The sequence below is a fragment of the Cherax quadricarinatus genome, chromosome 15 (genome assembly GCF_038502225.1).
Source record: "Cherax quadricarinatus isolate ZL_2023a chromosome 15, ASM3850222v1, whole genome shotgun sequence".
Taxonomy (NCBI): Eukaryota; Metazoa; Arthropoda; class Malacostraca; order Decapoda; family Parastacidae; genus Cherax; species Cherax quadricarinatus.
Window position 1 is genome coordinate 17,453,079 of NC_091306.1, and position 24,338 is coordinate 17,477,416.

Here is a 24,338-nt window from a genome sequence, read left to right on the forward strand (position 1 = left end):
TTCCAGAGCCAGAGTTCGGAATCTTCCCGGCAAAACCAGTACCTGTTTTGTAGCACTTAAGTTAATACCTGGGGCAGTTGTAGGAATTTTCCTCATAAGAAGACCATTACTATAATAGAAGCAATCTTTTGCATCTGCCGCCTCAGTTTCAGTAATGGCTAGTCCTCTTACTCCCTCCAAAGAAGAGTCTTCTCGCTGTTCTTGGATCAAATTTTCTTGTTTAAAATCATTAATGGGCAAGGCCGTTAGATCTGATGTACTAATTTCTGGTAACTTATCTTCAGCTTCTGGCATGTGAGCATTGCTAAACAATAGATCCAGGCCCCAATCAGAGGGATTATTGCTCAAAGACGAAGGGAGTGAACGGGACTTTGCCATGGCTCTCGTAACTACGGTGAGAGGAAATAAAAGTGGACCCTCCTTGCAAGCCTCAAGGGCAAAATTTTCAGCTGAGGTATTCTCTATGACGAGAGGTTCTTTACAGATTCCTCCCAGGCCCAAGTTGTTTCCGACAAGTAAGTCTACTGACCTAATGGGAAATTCTGTTTCTGATATACCTACCACTGCATATCCATCATAAGAACCTATTTTCAAGTATATTTTATGGAGGGGAACCCGAGACACGGTCCCTCCATACGCCTCTAAAAGCACGTCTATCTTGGTATAGGTAGAGTCATTCAAAGAGAGAACACCTTCCCTCAACAAAGTTAGGTAGCTCCCGGTGTCTCTATAAGACTTTACTTCACCGAGTTGGGATTTGGTAGTCCCGGCCTTACCGATAGAAAAATAAGGACTCATTGCCTCACTTACTTTTTTTTGGGACATGATTGAGGGAGTCAAGTCATCTAGAAGTGGGAACCTTTTGACCGGCTGAATCTTGCTCCATCCATGGGTCCAGCTGTCCCTGGGACCTGGTAGATGTCATCTGTACAGGAACCACATCAAGAACTTTATTCTTCTGGTCTCTTTCTAGCTTGTAACAGAGGCTTCTCACATGCCCTTTCTTCTGACAGTAGGAGCAGGTAGGTTTCTTCCTTGCTTTATCCACCTCCAGGTGGGGCTTAGTATCGAAATGTTCCCCAGCATTAGGTTTAAGAACAGCGTAAGGAGCCACCTGATGGGGAGGTAATTTCTGGCGAATCTCTTCTCTTGGCCGGTATCGCCAATCCCTAGGGGGTGTTCTCCTTACTTTCTCTCGAGGGGATTTATCTCTCATTAACTGAGAGGAGATTTCGTAATGATCAGCGAGCGAGGCAGAAGTTAAGACGTCCAAAGTCTGATGATCAATTAAAAACTTACGCAAGTCTCCCGACAGGGCATTATTAAACTCTTCCTGTAATATTGACTGAGTTAAGCTTTCCACAGAGTCACAGCCCGAGGCCCTTAACCACCTTTCCAGGGCTACCTTCTTCTGACGGGCAAAGTCTACCCACGTTTGCCCGGGTAGCCGTTGTAGGGTATGGAAAGTCCATTGGTAGCTCAATGGGAGCAAGTCATAAGTTTCCAAAATTACTTTTTTAACGACCTCATAATTCACATACTTATCATAAGGCAGAGTAGCTGTACATTTTTGAGCCTTACCAGTTAAAGTTGTGTGCAATAGGGTGGCCCAATATTCCTTAGGCCATTGCATCCCCCTTGCCTGGTTCTCAAAGGTGTGAAAATAGGTGTCAAGGTCAGCTTCACTGAACCGAGGCACTAAAGATGCTGCCTTATGTAAATGAAAGGAGAGGTTCGGGGAAACCGTCAGTCTAACGTCTCTCTCCGCTTGTTGTCTTTCACAACGGATTTTCTCTCTCTCAAATTCTTCTTCATACAGTTTTCGCTGTGCTTCTAACTGAGCCGTTTGCAGATTTATGAGATGCACCATTCTCTTAAAATAGTCCAGAGAGATAGGTGTCAAGGAAATTGGTGGAGACTGAGGAAGAAACCCTTCCGGTCGTATCTTGGGCCAAGCTCCCGCTCCTCGCACGGCATCATAGTTCGGCGACGGACTATTAGAAGCCCCTGCTTCATTTTTCCCTTTCAGGGGGAAGTTTGTCACGCGACATTTCCTCTGCTCCTGGGATTGACATACTCTCAGCAACTAAGGAATTTGTAGGACTTCCAGGGGCTGATTTGCCGGCTCCACCTGATGCCTCTAGATCGTTTACTCGAGACATGCGATCCAGCTGGGATGTTAGACTTTTGACCTCTGAATCAGGCGACTCAGAAACTTCAGGAGGTATGGGGAATAAGATATTCCTTATAATAGACTGAACGGTTTCTGTGGTATAATGATTGTTATATGTCACCCCTAAATGTTTCGCTATCCGCAAGCACGTCTGCAGTTTCAAAGTCTCTAACTTATCCAAAGTCAATTCGTTAACCAGTTGCTGTATGTGAACTTCCATTGGGAAGATATAGTCGGGATATCTCCTAGGACAGGCCCCCACTTGTTACGTTTTGAGCCTTTCTTTTCAGAGAGGAGACACGTTAGTAACAACAGGTGAAGATCCACTTAGGTCTTCTTACACACATATAAATATAAGGCAAAAAAGTTCTATAATGCTTTATCTGGTTTTATTCAGTATAATACTAAGCTTATAATCACTTAGTAATTTAAATAATTGATAAAATTTAGGTATACCTTTTCTTATAAATTCATATGTACACAATCTCTGTAATTTCATAATCAAAGTCAAGATCAATGAATCACTAGATAGGGTGCCTTTACCACCTCCTCAGTCAATCATATACACTACAGCTAGAACTGGTTAGAGACTATCACGAGACTTTAATAGTTGGAGAACTCAGACGTGGGATATTGCTTCACTTAAATGGCTGACTGCACAGACGCAACCCGTCAAGTATTCCGAGACTGAAGTAATCCAAGCAACCTTGGTTGAACCTAGGAATCCTGGTTCAAAGGTTCTCCTGAGGCTTGCAACAAGAGAATAAGGGAGCTCCGTGGCTTGGTGCTTTCTCTACCGGAGGAGAGAATGAACTGCCATGAGTAAAACTCCCTAGCTTGACGTCACCTCGGAATGAGTGAGTTTGTGAAGCATAAACGACCACAAGGCAATTCGATATATAAACACAAAACATCCTACAAAATAAATCAATAATTCATGGCCAGATAATATTATAAAACTAGGAGTCTTTATTTTAGCTACGAATAAAGGTACCAGTAATATAATACTAAGTGAAAAAGCCGTAATTACACACTAATCAATTGACCCTTCTTAAATTATGCACAAAGGGCGTAACAGTAAGCCATACTAGTACAGCCGAAACCCTGAAAGGGTTAAAAGTTCCTCAAAATATTCTCACCATCTACCCAATACCTCCATCTCCTCATCTATTAACTCCCCTACTCTGTTTTTAACTGACATATCCATTCGTTCCCTAGGCTTTCTTAACTTGTTTAACTCACTCCAAAAATTTTTCTTATTTTCATTAAAATTTCTTGGCAGTTCCTCTCCCAGTCTATCATCTGCTCTCCTTTTGCACTTTCTCACCACTTTCTTCACCTTTTACTCTCCATATACAGTGGACCCCCGACATTCGATGGCATCGACATTCGATGCATTTTAACGCAAAAATTTTGCCTCGACATTCGATCGAAAACCCGATATTCGATACGATTCATACGAGACGTGTCCACGTCTGGCCTGAACTGCCCTGTGTGTGCCAGTGTTTACAAGCCAGCCAGTATGCGCGCATCTAAGGATACATTCGATACATTCCATATTATCCATATTATCACTGTTTTTGGTGCTTGTTTCTGCAAAAATACATTAAGGGACAACAAGCTAATTTTGAAGATTTAGTTGTACATCTTAATCAAACAATACAAGAAAACAGACAGCAATGTGATTTAGAATTACATATAATGGTGCAGAATGCTACTATGCAATTATTACTGCAGTAATAATATCTGACAGCTAAGTAAACTGTCACATACAGTGGACCCTCGCCTTATGATCAGCTCTCAACTCGAACAATTATGCAATTGTATTTTTGTAAGTGCTTTTGTACGTGTATTTTTGGGGGTCTGAAACGGAATAATCTAATTTACAATATTCCTTATGGGAACAAATTCGTTCGGTAATGGCACCCGAACAGACTTCTGGAATGAATTAATATCGTAAGTCGGGGCTGCACTGTATTTTGATTGAGAATAAGGGTGAACTGAACCACAAATTGAGAATAAGGGTGAACTGAACCACAAATCTTGCTTCAAAAAATAGCTGTGTGTGCATTACACATTACAATAAAGAACTGCTGTAATAATGTGTAAGAATCTGTTAACCCTAACAGTATGCAAACTGAAAATCCAGCTGAGTGGAGCATGCAACTATTTTTTCTATACCTTATTTTACATGTAATAAAAATAATATAATAACACAGTGGACCCCCGCCTTATGATGGCACCACGTTACGTTAAATCCGCCATACGATACATTTCAACGCAAAAATTTTGCCTCGCCTAACGAGATTCGTCCGGGACGCGTCCCACGTGTGGCCTCAGCGCCAGTGTTTACAAGCCAGCCAGTGTGGTCGCATCCACGCATACATTCGATACATTTCACCTTATCCCAGTGTTTTTTGTGTTTGTAACTGCAAAATAAATCACCATGGGCCCCAAGAAAGCTTCTAGTGCCAACCCTGCGGTAAAAAGGGTGAGAATTAGTATGGAAATTAAGAAAGATTTTGAAGGTTTTGGGGCTAACCCTGAGAAGCCTATGCCAGTTGTGTAATCCATTGTGCCTACTTCGAAAATTAAGGAAATGTGTGCGAAGTGGGTTGAACTGCAAACCTTTATGGATGAAAATCACCCTAACACAGCTATTGCAAACCGTGCTGGTGACTATTACAATGACAATGTTGTGGCCCACTTTAGGCAAATCTTAACCCGTAAACGGTCCAAACGTATATATACGTTTTTTCAACATTTGAAAGTATGTAAAAAAAGTAGATCATCTTTTTGCTTTTTTACATTTGAAAATGTGTAAAAAACTTTAATCTGTTTTTTTTTTTTTTTTGAAAATACATGTATGTAAAAAAAACGTAGATCTACTTTTGTAGCACTACACATGTGAACATAGATCTGCTTGGACCGTTTATGGGTTAAAGGAATGGCGACAGAGGTCCAGTGACTCTCAAGCTGGTCCTAGTGGCATTAAAAGAAGAAGGGAAGTAACCCCGGAAAAGGACTTGCTACCTCAAGTCCTAGTGGAAGGGGATTCCCCTTCTAAACAGTAACAACTTCGACACTCTGCCCTGCTCCCATCCCATCAATCATCACCAGATCTTCATTAAAGGTAAGTGTCAATTATTCTACTGTTATTATTCTATTGTTATTGTTGTTGTAATTATTCTATTGCATTAAACTTAATATTTCATGTGGTAAATTTTTTTTTTTTCATACTTTTGAGTGTCTTGATTTCCATTATTTCTTATGGGGAAAATTAATTCGACTTTAGATATTTTCGACATTCGATGAGCTCTCAGGAATGGGTTAACATCAGATGTCGGGGGTCCACTGTACTCTACTCTTCATATAATACTTCTGCTTAGTAAAAACCTCTCATAAGCTACCTTTTTCTCTTTTATCACACCCTTTACTTCATCATTCCACCAATGACTCCTCTTTCCTACTGCACCCACCCTCCTATAACCATAAATTTCTGCCCCACATTGTAATACTGAATTTTTAAAACTATTCCAACCCTCTTCAACCCCCCCACCCCCCACTACTCATACTTGCACCAGCCCACCTTTCTGCCAATAAGAACATAAGAAAGAAGGAACACTGCAACAGGCCTACTGACCCATGCGGAGCAGGTCCATGTCCCCCCTATCCCCCCAGATTAGCTCAATGACCCACACAGTTTGGTCACCTCCACTCGAGGAAGGAGCATGGCACCAGACCCAGCAGCACAAGCTAGTCAGGTCCAACTCACACCCACCCACACCCACTCATTTATTTATCTAACCTATTTTTAAAACTGCACAACGTTTTAGCCTGAATAACTGTACTCGGGAGTTTGTTCCACTCATCCACAACTCTATTACCAAACCACTGCTTTCTTATATCCTTCCTGAATCTGAATTTTTCCAACTTAAAACCATTGCTGCGAGTCCTGTCTTGGCTGGAAATTTTCAGCACGCTATTTACATCCCCTTTATTTATTCTTGTTTTCCATTTATACACCTCGATCATATCCCCCCTAATTCTATGCCTTTCGAGAGAGTGCAGATTCAGGGCCCTCAATCTATCCTCATAGGGAAGATTTCTGATACATGGGATCATCTTTGTCATCCTCCTCTGTACGTTTTCCAGAGCATTTATATCCATTCTGTAATACGGTGACCAGAACTGAGCAACATAGTCTAAATGAGGCCTAACCAAGGATATATAGAGTTGAAGAACAACCTGAGGACTTCTATTATTTATACTTCTAGATATGAAGCCAAGAATTCTGTTAGCTTTATTGCGAACACTAATGCACTGTTGTCTTGGTTTTAGATTACTGCTAACCAGAACTCCTAAATCCTTTTCGCAATCAGTAGTATTAAGATCTACATTATTTAGTTTATATGTGGCATGGTTATTTAACTGTCCAACATTTAGAACTTTGCATTTGTCAATATTAAACTGCATCTGCCACTTCTCCGACCATTGCATCAGTCTATTCAAATCATCCTGGAGTGCTCTAGTGTCCTCATTAGAATGAATTGGACGGCCTATTTTGCTGTCATCAGCAAATTTGCTTATGTCGCTATTTATTCCCTCATCTTTGTCGTTTATGTAAATTGTGAACAACAACAGGCCCAACACTGACCCCTGAGGAACACCGCTTGTGATGTGCCCCCATTCTGATTTCTCCCCATTTATGCAAACTCTCTGCTGTCTATTTGTCAGCCATGCCTCTACTCAGGAAAAAAATTCTCCTCCTATTCCATGTGCCTTAAGTTTCCTCAATAGTCTCTGGTGTGGAACTCTATCGAAAGCCTTACTGAAGTCCATATACACAATATCATATTCATTACCATTATCTACCTCCTCAAACACCTTAGTGTAAAAAGTTAGTAAATTCGTAAGACAGGAACGCCCCTTTGTAAAATCGTGTTGAGATTCATTAATCAATCTGTGCCTGTCAAGATGGCTACAAATTGCTTCGGCAATTATTGATTTCATAAATTTTCCCACTATGGAGGTAAGGCTTATTGGTCTATAGTTCAAAGCCAAGGACCTGTCACCTGCCTTGTAAATAGGTATTACATTTGCCATTTTCCACTTATCAGGCACTATGCCAGTTTGTAGTGATATGTTAAAAAGATTAGCCAAAGGTATGCTAAGTTCCTCTTTACATTCCTTTAACACCCTTGCAAACAGTTCATCAGGGCCTGGGGATTTGTTAGGTTTTAGTTTATTTGTCTGAGGACCATGTCACTAGTTACCGCAATCGTACATAGTTTATTATCCTGTTCTACATAATCTATCATTTCAGGAATATCGCTAGTATTTTCCTGGGTGAAAATTGAGAGGAAGTAGGTATTGAGAATTTCACACATATCCTTATCACTGTCAGTGATCTGACCGGAGTTACTCTTAAGTGGGCCAATCTTGTCCCTAATCTTACTTCTGTATACCTGAAAGAACCCTTTTGGGTTAGTCTTTGAATCCCTTGCAACCTTAGCCTTATAATCCCTTTTTGCTTTTCTTATTCCTTTCTTTATTTCTACCTTTAATTGAATATATTGATTTCTTAACTGCTCATCCCCTCTTTTGATATGCCTGTATATGCCTCTCTTTTGACCAATGAGATGTTTTAATCTATTGTTCATCCATTTGGGATCATTTTTGTTAGATCTAATTTCCCTACTTGGAACAAAAGTTGTCTGGGCAGCTAGAACTATGTTCTGAAAAACGTCATATTGGCAACGTAGATCACCTACCTGACCCATAGTCAGGACATCCCAATTTAGCCCACCCAGGTAATTTTTCAGTCCCATGAAGTCAGCCAAGCGAAAATCTGGGACAGAGATGTGATTGTAGTTATCTGGGTAATTCCATGATATATTGAAACTAAGTGATTTGTGATCACTTTACCCAAGCTCATCATTAACCTTAAGATTATTAATTAGTGAATCTTTGTTGGCAAGAACCAAGTCAAGCAGATTGTTTCCTCTAGTTGGTTCTGTCACAACCTGTTCTAAAAAGCAATCCTGAACCGTATCAAGAAAGCCACTAGACTCAAGATTTCCTGTCATGTTGTTCCAATCAATTTGTCTAAAGTTAATATCTCCCATTATCACAACATTTTCATATCTAGATGCCTTATGAATTTCGTCCCATAACAGCTTACTGCACTCCCTATCAAGGATTGGAGGCCTATAAATCACACCCAAAATTAATATGTCACGTCCCTCGAGAAACTGTAGCCAAACAGATTCAGTGTTCGATGTTTCTAATCTTATATCATGTCTAAGACAACAATTTAAATTTTCTCTGACATACATCGCCACTCCACCACCCTTCCTGTTGACCCTATCAGTGTGGAATAGTTTATAACCCTGTATGTTGCATTCAGAAGGCATTTCTCTATCTTTCAGGTTGAACCAGGTCTCTGTTATACCAATAATATCTATACATGTATTACCTACACTTGCAAGTAATCTTAGCTCATCTATCTTATTTCTTAGACTCCTACTGTTTGTATAGTAAACCTTAAGGGAGCTAGTCACTCGTTGCCCTCTACTATCTCTCTTTTTTTGTTGATCAATTGATTTGCCATTACTAGCAACTTTATTTTGAATATTGTCTTTTAAACATATCCCTGAGGTATCCCAGTAATAACTGCTGTTTTTAACCCTAATGCTGCAGCCTGATTTTTTCCCACAAACACCCATACCTCTATAATCTATCAGTTTAAATTCCTAGACAAGTCATCAGTTACCCTCTCAATTGAATTGGCTAATGCAACCACTCCAACCCCAGAGAGATGAACCCCATCCCTTGCATACATATCACATTTGCCAAAGAATAGGTCCCAGTTATCAATGAATGGGATTGCAAGTTCCTTGCAGTACCTGTCTAGCTAGCAATTTATACCAATTGCCCTAGACATCCATTCATTGCCCACTCCATTTCTAGGCAAGATGCTACATATGACTGGGATCCCTCCCTTAGACCTAACTACTTCTATGGCTAACCTGTACTTATCCAGCAGCTCCTCTCTCCTGCCCTTCCCAATGTCATTATGTCCAGCACTAAGACAGATAATGGGCTTGTTCCCATTACCTGCCATAATATTATCCAACCTGCTGACTATGTCACCAACACCAGCTCCAGGAAGGCACACTCTCTGTCTGACCTTTCTGTCTCTGTTACAAAATGCACGGTCCATATATCTTACTTGAGAATCGCCTACTATTAAAATATTCTTACCTTGATTAGCAGGGAATTCAGAGGTACCTTCAATTTCACTAACCACTGAAGTACACTTATATCTCACCCGAACTTCCTCCTCAGTTTATACACTTTCATCTCCCTCTTACTTGTTGTTGTCATTTTCCTCTTGTCCCATCTACTTCTTACTCTAACTGTAGCTACAACTAAATAATGATCCAATATATCAGTTTCCCCTCTATAAATGTGTATATCCTGGAGCCCAACCGTCAACCTTTTATCCACCAATACATAATCTAATAAACTACTTTCATTATGTGCTATATCATACCTTGTATATTTATTTATCCTCTTTTTCATATATGTGAACAGTATTTAGATAAAGGTAAGAAAGTTTTCATTCCATTTATGGGTTTAGAAAAGGCATATGTTAGAGTGGATAGGGGAGCAATGTGGCAGATGTTTCAGGTATATGGAATAGGTAGTAAGTTACTAAATGCTGTAAGAGTTTTTATGAGGATAGTGAGGCTCAGGGAGGTATACCATCTTTTAGGAGTGAAGAAGAACAGGATGTGAGTGTGGGGGAGGTGCGTGAGGCATTACGTAGAATGAAAGGGGATAAAGCAGCTGGAACTGACGGGATCATGACAGAAATGTTAAAAGCAGGGGGGGATATGTGTTGGAGTGGTTGGTATTTTTGTTTAATAAATGTATGAAAGAGGGGAAGGTACCTAGGGATTGGCAGAGAGCATGTATAGTCCCTTTATATGAAGGGAAGGGGGACAAAAGAGATTGTAAAAATTATAGAGGAATAAGTTTACTGAGTATACCAGGAAAAGTGTACGGTAGGGTTATAATTGAAAGAATTAGAGGTAAGACAGAATGTAGGATTGCAGATGAGCAGGGAGGTTTTAGAGTGGGTAGGGGATGTGTAGATCAAGTGTTTACATTGAAGCATATAAGTGAACAGTATTTAGATAAAGGTAGGGAAGTTTTTATTGCATTTATGGATTTAGAAAAGGCATATGATAGAGTGGATAGAGGAGCAATGTGGCAGATGTTGCAAGTATATGGAATAGGTGGTAAGTTACTAAATGCTGTAAAGAGTTTTTATGAGGATAGTAAGGATCAGGTTAGGGTGTGTAGAAGAGAGGGAGACTACTTCCCGGTAAAAGTAAGTCTTAGACAGGGATGTGTAATGTCACCATGGTTGTTTAATATATAGATGGGGTTGTAAAAGAAGTAAATGCTAGGGTGTTCGGGAGAGGGGTGGGATTAAATTATGGGGAATCAAATACAGAATGGAAATTGACACAGTTGCTTTTTGCTGATGATACTGTGCTTGTGGGAGATTCTAAAGAAAAATTGCAAAGGTTAGTGGACGAGTTTGGGAGTGTGTAAAGGTAGAAAGTTGAAAGTGAACATAGAAAAGAGTAAGGTGATGAGGGTATGAAATGATTTAGATAAAGAAAAAATGGATATCAAATTGGGGAGGAGGAGTATGGAAGAAGTGAATGTTTTCAGATAATTGGGAGTTGATGTGTCAGCAGATGGATTTATGAAGGATGAGGTTAATCATAGAATTGATGAGGGAAAAAAGGTGAGTGGTGCATTGAGGTATATGTGGAGACAAAAAATGTTATCTATGGAGGCAAAGAAGGGAATGTATGAAAGTATAATAGCAACACTCTTATATGCTGCGGCAAGGAGGTGGCTGGAGGCAGTGGAGATGTCCTGTCTAAGAACAATGTGTAGTGCAGATATTATGCAGAGAATTTGGAGTGTGGAAATTAGGAGGTGTGGAGTTACTAAAAGTTTTAGTCAGAGGGCTGAAGAGGGGTTCTTGAGATGGTTTGGTCATTTAGAGAGAATGGATCAAAGTAGGATGACTTGGAGAGCGTATAAATCTGTAGAGGAAGGAAGGTGGGGTAGGGGTTGTCCTCAAAAAGGTTGGAGGGATGGGGAAAGAGGTTTTGTAGGAGAGAGGCTTGGACTTCCCGCAAGCGTGCGTGAACATGTTCGATAGGAGTGAATGGAGACGAATTGTTTTTGGGACCTGATGAGCTGTTGAAGTGTGAGCAGGGTAATATTTAGTGAAGGGATTCAGGGAAACCGATTATTATTATATAGCCGGACTTGAGTACTGGAAATGGGAAGTACAATGACTGCATTTTAAAGGAGGGGTTTGGGATATTGGCAGTTTGAAGGGGTATGTTATGTATCTTTATATATGCTTCTAAACTGTTGTATCTGGGCACCTTTGCAAAGACAGTGATTATGTGTGAATGAGGTGAAAGTGTTGAATGATGATGAAAGTATTTTCTTTTTGGGGATTTTCTTTCTTTTTGGGTCACCCTGCCTCGGTGGAAGACAGCCGACTTGTTGAAAAAAAAAAAAGAAGAATTGCATGTTATGCACCATCCTCGTGTTCGAATGTTAGAAATAAATATTGGTAGTTGGGTGGTAGATTACCATGGGAGATAATACCATCTTGTCATATAAATGTGGAGCAGAAGCTGTTTAGGTGCTTTGAGTTTTTCTAGAGGATGGGGCCGAATATTATGACCAAGAGGGTATATGATTATCTCCAGGATGGAAGGAAGGCTATTGGTCATCCCAGGAAGAGCTGGAGGGAGGGTGTGAATCAAAGGGCTGGTAATCCATTTTTGCATCAATTACTAACAAGAAAAAGAAGGAAATTTTAAAGCTAAGTTGTTTGAATGTGCATGGATATAGTGCTGATATTAAGAACTATTTAGGTTTTTTGAATGAAAAGCAGCCGAATGTCCAAGCACTAAGTGAAACAAAAGATAAAAGGGTTAAGGAAGTATGGTGTAAATCAGATGATGTCAGAAATGAGAGGTAAAGTCCAAAAAGTTGTCATTAAGTGAATATGTGTGGAGAGAATGAATGGTTATGAAATGATGTACATGTTTTCCTGGTCAAGAAATTTGATTTGAAGAAATGGAGGTCATGTTGGTGTGATGGGGCTGAGGGATGTAGTGGGGTTGTAAATTTTGTTTGTGGTAGGGGAAGGGGGAAGAATTGAGTTTTTTTTGTTTGAGAGTTGTAAGCATTCTCTGGGATTACAAATACAGCACAACATATGAGTTAATGGCAGTAAATAGGATATTCACTGTGGAAGAATAATGCTGAGTTGGTTAGTAGTTGGGCATGATTAAGTGTGTTTCTGTCTGTGACTTTGTATATAATGAGCATGGACATCATGGCCATTGCATTAATAGCTCAATTAAAAAATTTAACACAGCATTTTCTTTCAGATGACTCCGTTGACAACTGGTCGTGCTGGGGCATGCGTAGTGGTGGTAAAGAAGGAACATTGACCCAGACCTCATTTACTCACAGATAAGTTGCCTCATAAACACTTTGAAGTGAATGATAAAAACTAAGCAATAATTATTCTCCTTCTGAATCTCAATATATGTCCAAGATCTTCCTAGAGTTGTTTATGCCAAAATATGGAATATTACTTACTGTAGCTTTAGATATTATGAACTTGTTGATATTGAAATTAGTAACTTATGGTAAAATGTTTTTAATTACAACATCGTCCCAAAATAATTATTATATGAAAATGCTCTCAATGAATGGATAGGAGTTATATTTCAAAAGTTAATAGAAAGAGTGTGTATCCTATGTTAATTAGTCAGTGCAGATCTTACTGTTTACATAATGTTCATGAAAGTAATACACTGTTTGGGTAAATGGACATTGCCCATAACTAGTCAGAGTAGTGAACACAAACATTTTTTTGGGTGTAATTTTGCTTTTGAAGACATCTAAAATTTTCAGTATTCCAAAGTTAATGATAGGCAATGAAGAATTATTAATTTATATATGGCACTGAAAGTATCCAAGATATGCAATACAAAATGTTTTTGATGAGTTTTATGCAAGAAAATTGTCTTTTCATGGATAGTAAATAAAATTAACTTAATCATTAAAGTACATTATGTACACTAGTATATCAAAATTATTTTGATTTCAGTAACAAATAAGTGCATGTATTACATGAGATTTCCACTAAGTCATTTATTACTTAATTGTTAGACAAAAAATAAATTGGCTCATATCATGAGCTTTCCTTCCATTGCTTAGAAGAGTGGCACTTCTTCCACACATGACTCCTCCTGGGAAGTTTTTAATGTTGTTAATGTATTTTAGTTATACACACTGTCTTAGTCTATCTCATGACTCAAGAAATCGTAATGACACCATACCCCCGGCCGGGGGTATGGTTTGTTTGCAATCGTGTCATTACGATTTCTTGAGTCATGTTGACGGCAGTGAAGGGACTTGAGCTAGAGTTCGTCACGGCCACGCTAGCTGGAGATTCGTCTGTAAAAACTTGCATTTGTGGTCACAGTGGTGCCTGTGCTAACCTTCCTATGGTGTAGAAATATACCTAGTTGGATGAATCTTATTGTGGCTAGCTGGTCTAGTGGCTAACGCGACGGGCTGGAGTTTTGAGACTCTATGACCGCGGGTTCAATCCCGGCCGGGGGTATGGTTAGTCTATCTCACATTAAATGCCTTTCATAATGTGTTTTCCCATGTCCCTCCATACTATTTATAATATCTACTCCTGCAATGCTAGTGAGTAAACTCTCTGAACACTCAAATAGTGTATCAGTTCACAAACAAAGGTAGCATAATTCACTTGTATATTTGTACACTTTGCGAAAGGGTATTGTTTTAACTTCTCTCTTTCTCCTATGAATACACTTTTACCTTATTTCTTGTTTTTCTTGTATTTTGGCACTTGAAACATTTCTAAGAGGAGATTTTTCCCTTGATGAGTCCTTGCAGTATCCTTACCTAACTAACCTATGTCCTAATAATTATTGCTTTGTGTCTTTACACTTCTTATGTAATGGCTTAGTCACAGCATCTACTAGTCTGTCTTAATACCTTCTAACCATGAAATATATTTAGTAAAGCCGACACATAGTGTATCAAAGATACTTGAACAGAGTACGTCTTTATTAAAACTAAATTTTCTTGGGTAACTTGATAAAACTCTCACTTAGCAAAGCATAGTTTTAATAAAGGCATGCTCTGTCTGAGTTTTTGATTTACTATCGTCCTACCACACTATTTCAAATTTTGTATATTATTACTTTGATACTTATTACAATGACACAGACTGCCATTTAGAAATAAATGATATAGAATATCTGCAGGTACCATTTGTTATGATCTATAGATAATGGGGAAATAGCCTCCATGAAGCGAATACAATAAAAATGTACATTTTACAATGCTTCCTGTATAAAAAATACAAGCATAAAGGTGAAATAAATCAAAGATAATTAATAAGACTATTTGGTGCTTGTTTCCAAGGAGAAAATTTAACAAGATTAGATTTTAAGCAAACATTGAAGTAAAGGAAAGAAAACTTGCAGATACTTGTGGTCAAGGAAATAAGCTAGCAAAGAAGGAATGTCATGAGAAAGTAATATTAAAAACATTTTACTAAGGATATAATTGAGTAATCTTTGTAGTTTTGAGGGGTCATTTTTACCTTTTATGTAACCTGCATCTGGTGTCATAAATTGCTAATACGTTAACCCTTTGACTGTCGCAAGCCCCTTTCTGAAACTGTCATTCTATGTCGCAAAATTTTTTGAAAAAATTATTTTTCTTACGAAATGATAGAGAATCTTTTCCTGACGGTAATGACACCAAAAGCACGAAATTTGGCCGAAAACTCACGGAATTATGCTCCCGCGAAGTTAGCGGTCTCGGCGACATATACGCAGCGGTGATTTCGCCGACTTTGAGCCCTGTTTTTGGCCAATTCCGTTGTTCCAGTTGACCAAACTCATAGCTATTTCTTTAGAACTCCATTTTTTCTATCAGTTGAGCACAAGAAACCACCCATTTACCGATTTGAACTACCAAATAAAGTGGTCAGAAATTGGCAATTTGGCCAATTTCACACAAATTAAAAAAGATGCCAATTTCAAAATAGGGTCCAGAATAAACAATGTAGACATTCTTGGCACTAAAATAAAATATCCTCTGTTCATTAGCCACATCTCTAGGCCCCTCTTATATTACTATTGCATTATATTTTGATATTTTTATTCATACAAAAAATACAAAATTTACTGTTATGCAGGCTACTACATTAGTGAAAGAATATTAGACTCCCCAGTTGATGTGTATTGGACGTGTGGTGTGATCTGCTCACTCCTGAACATTGTTAAAAATTGAACATTTCCACTACTTTGAGCTCAATTTCAAGGTCGTTTTCATCATGAAACTACTCAAAATCATCTCTATGTTTTCCATTTTATCATGTGAGACCATGAAAACGAGAATACGATGATAAATACGATATAAAAATACAGCTCAAAGTCGGCGTTTTAATCCAAAAAAACTGTCAGTTTTTTTTTTTCCTCATTACGCACTGCGTGCTGCAGGATTTTTTTTATGTAGTGCACACTGACCACACAGACCCATTCTCTTACATGTGGGCCTACCAGCTTTCTCCTGCTTGATTTGAAGCCGCTAGAATTTATGCATATTAATACGTCCGAAACACTGGCTCGTAAGGCATATATATACGACCAAAACAGTCAAAGGGTTAAATAGCATTTACAGGTATCATAAATATAGTTGATTTGCATTATAATTTTTTTTAAATAAAGTTACTTGTATGCAGCATAAATATTTAATAGATTTTGGCGAATATGAAGGCGTTTATTAAGCGTAACATTCTATAATTAAATAGTAAATTCATTTATATTAATGGATAAAACTCTACAGTACTACCATGCTTGAACAATTGACAACAAATCTTCAATTTGGAGATGGTGTTCAACCACTAGTGATCTGATGATAATCCAGGACAGCCAGAAGCATCTCCATATTGTGAGTTAGTTGTGGATTAATTTATATGTTGTTTGTCCAAAGAATTTCCAGGTAGGAGCACATTGATCTTAACAATATTTGATTGACAGTGTATATTTTTCTCTGGGTTAGTAAAAATGTTCTCAGTTGAAGCATATTTTATCAGGTATTATGTCCTATTTATCTTATTCTCATCTGTCTGCTGACTTAATTTGGAAACACCCCTGCATACTTAATACCCCAAATGTTTAATATGAAAGAGCAAAAAAAAAAAATTATTTTATGCTACATTTAGTATGACAGGCCTTATAAGTAACTTATATAGAATATATCTGGGTTGACATAATCAAAATATTTTCACAGAAAGTGCTAGTTGGTTTAGGATAGTGGGTGAAGCAAGACAGGTATTTAGTAACCTTGTTTTCATGGAGTTGCGAGAAGGCTAGTGTATGGGTAAGTGAATACAGTTGAAAAGGGATGAAGGAGCTTGCAAAGTGGAAATTATGTGGTAAGTAGTAATTTCTGATGATACTGTACTAGCACAGGGTACTGCATGAGATATATTGTAATGGCATTTAAAAAATGGTTGTTAGGAAGCTGAAGGTAAATGCCAGCATGAGGATGATTTAACTGGTGGATACAAAATTAGAAAGAATAAAAGACTACTAAGTATCTGTGAGGTATTCTTGATTTAGGAATCATTTCAAAGTCAGGCTGAAATTATGAGCATTAGGAACTTTCTGCAGCCTTTAAAAACTATGAAAAGTAAAAATGTGGACATTTAGATTTGGTGGAGGTTGGCAGATGACATGACTTAACATGCCACGATGTATGGAAGAATATCTATCATGGGTAGGCAATAAGAGAATAAATAAAGAACAAGAAAGATTCCTATTCACATGACTTGTAAATGTGAAAAGAATGATAGATCCTGGAAAGGATAAATAAAAGCATAAGTAGAATTTGAGTAAGGAAAACCAAAATAGTTGTAACAGTAGAGTTGGAAATGGTGGGAAAACATAGGTAATGTGGTGTATGGAGTTGTTTGAATTTTACAGAAACCAGTTCTTGACTATGAAATATTATAAAACAAACTTGATTTATACCTGGCTGTAATAATCATGTGCCACTTTGTTCACATGAAAAATGTAACTCACTGATAAGTAAGAATATGTAGGTCACCCTGCCTCGGTGGGAGACGGCCGACTTGTTGAAAAAAAAAAAAAAAAAAATGTAGGTTGATTTGATTATTTAACAAATTTGATATTTTGTCCATACTCGCTTCTTCAGAATAGCCCTTTGGGTTCTTTATAAATATGCCAGCATATTTGACACTGCATCCTAGAAGATAACTTCATCACTTAGATTTCATAATATTGCTGTGAGGATATGCATTTTCAAATAGAAGTAAAGCCACTAACAATGTGTGAACAAGGTCAGGAGTGAAATCCTCTCGCTATATATGGAAATATTAATATCTTGGATGTTTTTAGATCTATTAGCATTCTTCATGAATAAATAAATGTTTTATAGTAATTCATAGTATAGAATAAGTAGATGGGGTATAAATACTGGTGGGGAGCATAGGTGCTGGAAATATGAATCTATTGGTACTATACTTGTCATTATGCTCCTCAGCTTAGATATTATATTGTAATTTACTTGTAAAGTACATAGTATTCAGTTAATAAGCTGAGCTTAAATTTTCCTGCTGTTTCCCCATGTTAGCATTTATTCCATGATTTTTTTATGATGGCAATGCAGTAAATATTAAGTGTTCAAAAGTCAGTAAAATATTGTGCTACATAATATATGAGTATGTGTGCTGTGTAGAATTTTTTTTATATAAACTGGTTTATGTAGCTTTATCTTAAAGTTTCTACACATATACTGATACACAGTATCAGTTAAACCAATGACACTTTGGGCTGTAAATAATTCTAGCCTTTATTATTCTATATTATTATCACTCATTATAACTAAAAAAAAATAGGAAATATTGACAGGTCCCAAGTCAAATTTCAGGGTTTTTACTTATACTTCATTTTCTCTCTAAAAAACTGTAGATTCTAAAGAGATATCAATATCAGCAACCATAGTAAAGGTAATATTAAGATTGACACCTTGCATTGTTGATTTAATACATCAAATTATTATCAATCATATTGTAGGTAATTCTTTAACTTAAAGGTACAGAAAAAGGCTATTGTGGGCAAAATCCTAATAGTATTTTTAGAATTACTCAATATATGTACACACAAAAATTAACGCAGTAGGACTTGAACTGATAAAACTAGTTTCCAAGATGAAGTTACTATATCAGGGATGTATTCATTGTTAAAATGAATTACTATATAGTACTGTACTCAAATATATATTTTTCTTGATTAAATTTGCTAGTTGGAGAGAAAAACAAAAGTATATTACTATGAAATTTGGCCTCCAGCAAGGCAGTGAAGTGTTTAGCAAGTTAATAAAGTAATCAAATAAGAACTAATAGCCCTCTTACATACAGCAAGGGACACATACCAGCCCAACAAAGGTGCTTACAAATCCTGCATTGAACAACTTTTAATTTTAAACCTTAAATAATTATATACTGTACCTGCTCATTACTGCATATTAATACCATATACAGTTCACATATTACTGAATTTAAAAAGAAAAACTTGTTTTTCTAAAGACCTAAAAAGAAAAACTTTGTTTTTTCTTATTAGGTTTGACCTAGAAAGAAAAACTTTCATTCTTCTTTTTAGGTCACCTTGCCTCAGTGGCATACAGCCAGTTTATTGAAAAAAAAAAAAACAGTCCACAGTAATGGACAGATTAATTTTATCAGAAAGATCTGGAAAAAAAAGGAATAATCAGTAGTCAATAACAGCAGTATAGAAGACACCCTTTAAAGGTAGATTTCTGCTTAATAATATAATTACTGGAGCCACAGAAATATAAAGTATTAGAGCCATTGAAGCACATACAGGATATCAAATCTTAAGGCATTTGCTGCCTTAAATCTTCAAAGTATTCAAATTATATACTGTATTAAACTGAACATATATAAATAAACATTTGAATCTTTGATATACACACAGATATGTGTAGTGTGATTAACGAGTAAAGAATGTTTGGATACATTTAACTGGATGAAGAGGTGAAAGGCAGAATGGTTCAGTATATGAAGAGGGAAATAGATGAATGTGTAACATTAAATTAATGGGGTGATAATACTTTTCATGCATTGCCTTGCTGAACTATAACTAATACATGTTATACAATTGTAGATAAATGAGCAGATAGGCATTCATTAGCTTGTTTTAGTTGCAGATAGATTTCTTATTTAACCTGGATCACTTGCTATTTAAATAGTCACTTTAACATAGTTGAACTTTCAACTTACCGTGAGTGATTATGAAATGAAGAGATTGGATTTTAAGGCTTTTAAGTAATCCTATGAAAAAAAATGAAAATTCAGTTTAGGATCATCTATTGATATTCTAATCTTATTTAATGTTGGAGAAAGAAAATAATAAATTAATACTAAAAGTATTTCCTGACTATCTTCAAAGACTAAATGAATAACATTGTATAGTTACATGTCTGTTCTTGTCACTGACATTCCTCTTGAGATAGCACATTGTAGTAGTGTTTAGACTTTTAAATATGGGCAGTGCCATAATAAGTGGTGGTGGTATTAATGCCCAAGTCTTACTCTAGTATTGCTGTATCATACAGTATTTTGTTAATTGATAAAATTGTAAAATTTCTAGTGCTTTGAAGCTAATTGGGAAGAGCAATTTGCAGAAGAAACATGAAACAACAGCAACAACAACAATAATAATAATAATAAAAGGCAAACTTAGACTGCCTTTACCAATTAATGCAGTGCTATTAATGTAGTAGCAAAAATAAAGGGTGCATTGATGCTATCAGCTGTTGCCTAATTAAAATTCTGGGTAAAATGTTGCACTGATTGTGAGCAAAGTTGTTCTTGCTTATGGTGATACTCGCAGTTAGCATATGGTTACTGCTTGTAAACTTTGTGATATTAAACCCTCCTCTTTTTCTAATCTTGCATTAATATTTCTACAAATCTGTGAGATGCTGAAGAGTTAATGTTCAAATATTTTAGGAATCTGTAAACTTTGAGAAGAGAGGGATGAAATCATTGCATTGAAATTAAGTATTGTTTTGTCATTATATAAGTTATGGAGACTAGTAACCAGTGTAACACTGCTGATATTGTATTAAGTTCCTTTTCTAAAGTTTTTAAAAAATATTGTAAGTTATTGGGTCTCGATACAATACAAAAATTATCCTTTATCCGGAGCCTGATGATTTCAGGATGTGTATAGCTGCCATATGAATGTAAAAAATAGTGTAGGCTTTCATAATTTGCTGGAGAAATGCTGTTAATGAAATAGAGAGAGAGAGATGTTGAAATACAGTTAGTATAATCTCTTTCCTTTCTCCTATGATAGCACAATTGAACATTCCTCTCTTCTGCAATGATTTACAGCATGTACTCGCTCACTTTGACATGGACAATCTTGTACTCAAGGAACTCTCATTGTTGAGCTTTACAAAAGCTCTTCCCTATCTGCCCTTTATGATCTCCATACCATATACCATTTATAAAGCCACCTCTACGTGAAACTGAACACCTGTCAGATTGAATAATATTTGTGTATTAATATGAAATATATAATTTAGTAGTAATAGGAAATGTACTGTACAACATACCTACTTAAGTGTTTTTGATAATAAATAATTTTTCATTAAGGATAATATGCATGATGTATTCATTATTTCACCCTTTAATTGTTGATCAGAACTTACAAATTTGAAATAATATTTAAAATTAACCCTTTCAGGGTCCAGAGGCCAAATTTCAAAGTGCACACCAGGGTCCAAGAATTTAAAAAAAAAAAATTTGTTATTTTTTCTTATGAAATGGTAGAAAATCTTTTTCTGAAGGTAATAAAACAAAAAGTATGAAATTTGATGGAAAATTGACGAAATTATGCTCTCGCGAATTTTGATGTGTCAGCGATATTTACGAATCTGCGATTTTGCCGACTTTGATTCCCATTTTAGGCCAATTACATTATTCAGTCGACCAAATTCTTAGCTATTTCACTAGTATTACTTCTATTCTATCGATTGAGCACAAGAAATCACCAAGTCAACTGTTTCAACTACAAAAGTGATCGGAAATTGGTAATTTGGCCAATTTAACACAAAGTTCAAAATATTCCAATTTCAAAATAGGGTCCAGAATAAACAATGCAGGTATTCCTGGCACTAAACTAACATTTCCTCTGTTCATAGTTATGTTTTGAGGCTTTACAAATGAATTCCATTTTGATTTTTTATTCACATAATGAATTTTTATTCAAACCAAAAAATAGAAGATTTACTGTTATGCAATATTGTAATAATTGTATAAATATCATCACCACATTTGTGAATGTATATTAGACCCACCAGCTGGCGTGTATTAGACGTGTGAGGTCGTTTGTTTACTCTTGAACATCGGCAAAAATTTAACATTGCTGCTACTTTGAGCTCAGTTTCAAGCCATTTCCAGTGCTAAAACCAATCAAAATCATCTCTATTTCTGTAATATGTCTTCCATTCTATCAAATGAGACCAAGAAATCGCAAATACAACTATAAAAAACATACGAAAAAACAGTGCAAAGTCGCTGTTTTAATAAAAAAATCATGGTCTCAGTTTTTTTTTCTCTCATTATACACTGTGTGCTGCAGGATTTGTTTTATGTGGTGCACACATACCACATAGATGTATTCTCTCATATCTAGGCCCATATTTACCACTCGCAGCTTATCAGAGCGAGCCGAGCTCATGGCGTAGATCTACGGTTTGGGCCCTGAACGTAAAGCCGTAGATCTATGGCACGGACCCTGAAAGGGTTATTAATGAAAACTAAATAAAATGTCATCAAGGATTTAGCATATAGTACAGTAATCTGATAAAGTAAACCCTCAATATGACGGACTTCCGAAATAACAGACAAAATCCACTGGGGTAAATTGTACATTTAACTTTTATTTTCATTGTGTATTGCAACATATCTGTAAATTGTGTGCTGCAGTTTTTGAACCATAGTATCTACATGCCTCTTGCAAAACACTGATGGAGTAAGTGATGGTGAAAGTGTTTCTTCTTTTTCGGGTCACCCTGCCTCAGTGGGAAACAGCCGATGTTTAAAAAAAAAAAAAATATCATTGTTCTGATTTAGCAAACACCCACAAAATCACACCCTATTAGTCCGTTATGTCAAGGATTTATTATAATGTACAAATATGCCAAGTTGATGAGCTCGCCATGAATTCAAAAAGTATTGTTAGTCTTTTAACTGCTGTCTTTAGGATCTCATTTACTACCATAAGATGTGGAGGCTCAGTATTCAAAGAGGTGGTTGAATTGTGTCTATGATGAATAAAATTTTTTGAAGGAAATGAAGTTAGGTTTTCTTCAATTCATGTTCAACTATATAGTATACTAATTGGCAGCTAAAAATTTGAGGTTACAAAACTGTTCTACATTTTCTGGTCAAGTACTACTGCATAATAACAGTAGCTCTTATTATTATGAAGTACGTAACTTGAATTTTGAAAACGCTGGGAAATCCTATGATCACTCCAGTTATTGATAATGAAATGTTTCGTGTTAAAATACACGCAATGTGATAATCTGTACAAGGTATCTGGAACTTTGCTTTTCAGAAACAAGATAGGTTTCTGAATAAACATGATGTTAATATCTGTTGTTTTAAAAATATTAAATGTATTGAGGATTTAATATATTGGTAAGTAAAAGGACACAGATGTAACTAATGTGACATTTTATTGTGGCATTTGTTGCATCTGTGTCCTTTTACCTAACATTTTGTTGGTAGTTCTACTATTATTACCATTTAATATATTCCTTATACTTAACATTTCATTCTATATGTCCTTGGGCTTACCATTAAATTTTTAATATACAGCTCTTTTAAAAAAAATATTGTATAGCTCAGTGTTCAAGCATCATCATATAGAAGCCATAGGATTAGATTTTGATGTAATTGTCTTGTTAATTTTGAACTGCAGTCTGATTTTTCACAAGTATAATTACAGAAAACCCATCAGAATTTTTTTTTATATATTCTGGCAATGAAATAGAATCCTCGTTACCTGTACTCTTGGACAGTATTTTGATATGAAACTTGTTAGAGCATGAAATGTCTTAAGTTAGCACTTCTAGTTATGAAGAGTACCTGGGCATTTTTAAATACTGCATTGTAGCATTTTTGCTAGTAAGTGATATGATAGTAAGTATTATTAGCAGTTCTAAAATTAAATAAATTTTATGTATATATTATACAATGTTTCTAATATAAGCACTGCTTTCTAGCCTCTTTAATTGAAGAATTAAAAGCAGCTAATACTCTTAGTTTAGTATTATGTCCTCAAAATCTGAAATTAATATGTTGTCCAAATTTTTTTTGCCTTTATAATGTCATGTGTTTTAATGTTTCTTTTATCTTTTTTTCATTCAAAACTAACCAGTTAATACCAGATTTAAACCAGGCATTGTAGGTTCTGATCATCTATGCATCTACAAGTGTTGTATTTTGAAAATGTGTAACAGAGCATACAAAGTGTTATGTGCTAATTATGCCACAGAAAAAATAATCTATTAGGGAATATTTACCATGCACACATTACAGCAGTGTTTTAGATAACTAACACCGTCCATTTTGTTTATCTAGTGCTTTCTCTTCATTTTTATGTTTATATAGCTCAAAACATTACAGTGGACCCCCGCATAACGATGGCATCACATAGCGATTTTTCCGCATACCGATTACTTTTATCGCAAAATTTTTGCCGCGCATACCGATTAAAAACCCGCTCACCGATTTTCGTCCGAGACGCGTCCAATGTGCCCTCAGCCAGCCTCACATGTGCCGCCCGTCCCATTGTTTACCAGCCAGCCTCCGCGGTAACATCCAAGCATACACTCGGAATATTTCGTATTATTACAGTATTTT

At 36.4% G+C, this 24,338-nt stretch overlaps 1 protein-coding gene across 3 annotated transcripts in view; it reads left to right on the forward strand.

Annotated features, from left to right (window-relative positions):
• LOC128692035 (kelch-like protein 5) overlaps positions 1-17,549 on the forward strand; it is a 155,250-nt gene extending 137,701 nt beyond the window's left edge. For all 3 annotated transcript variants that reach the window (XM_070085174.1, XM_070085176.1, XM_070085175.1), the window contains one exon: positions 12,682-17,549. In XM_070085174.1, coding sequence (XP_069941275.1) covers positions 12,682-12,744 — 63 coding nt within the window. In that variant the 3' untranslated portion in view covers positions 12,745-17,549. The remainder of the gene's footprint in view (positions 1-12,681) is intronic.
• Positions 17,550-24,338: the final 6,789 nt, after the last annotated feature.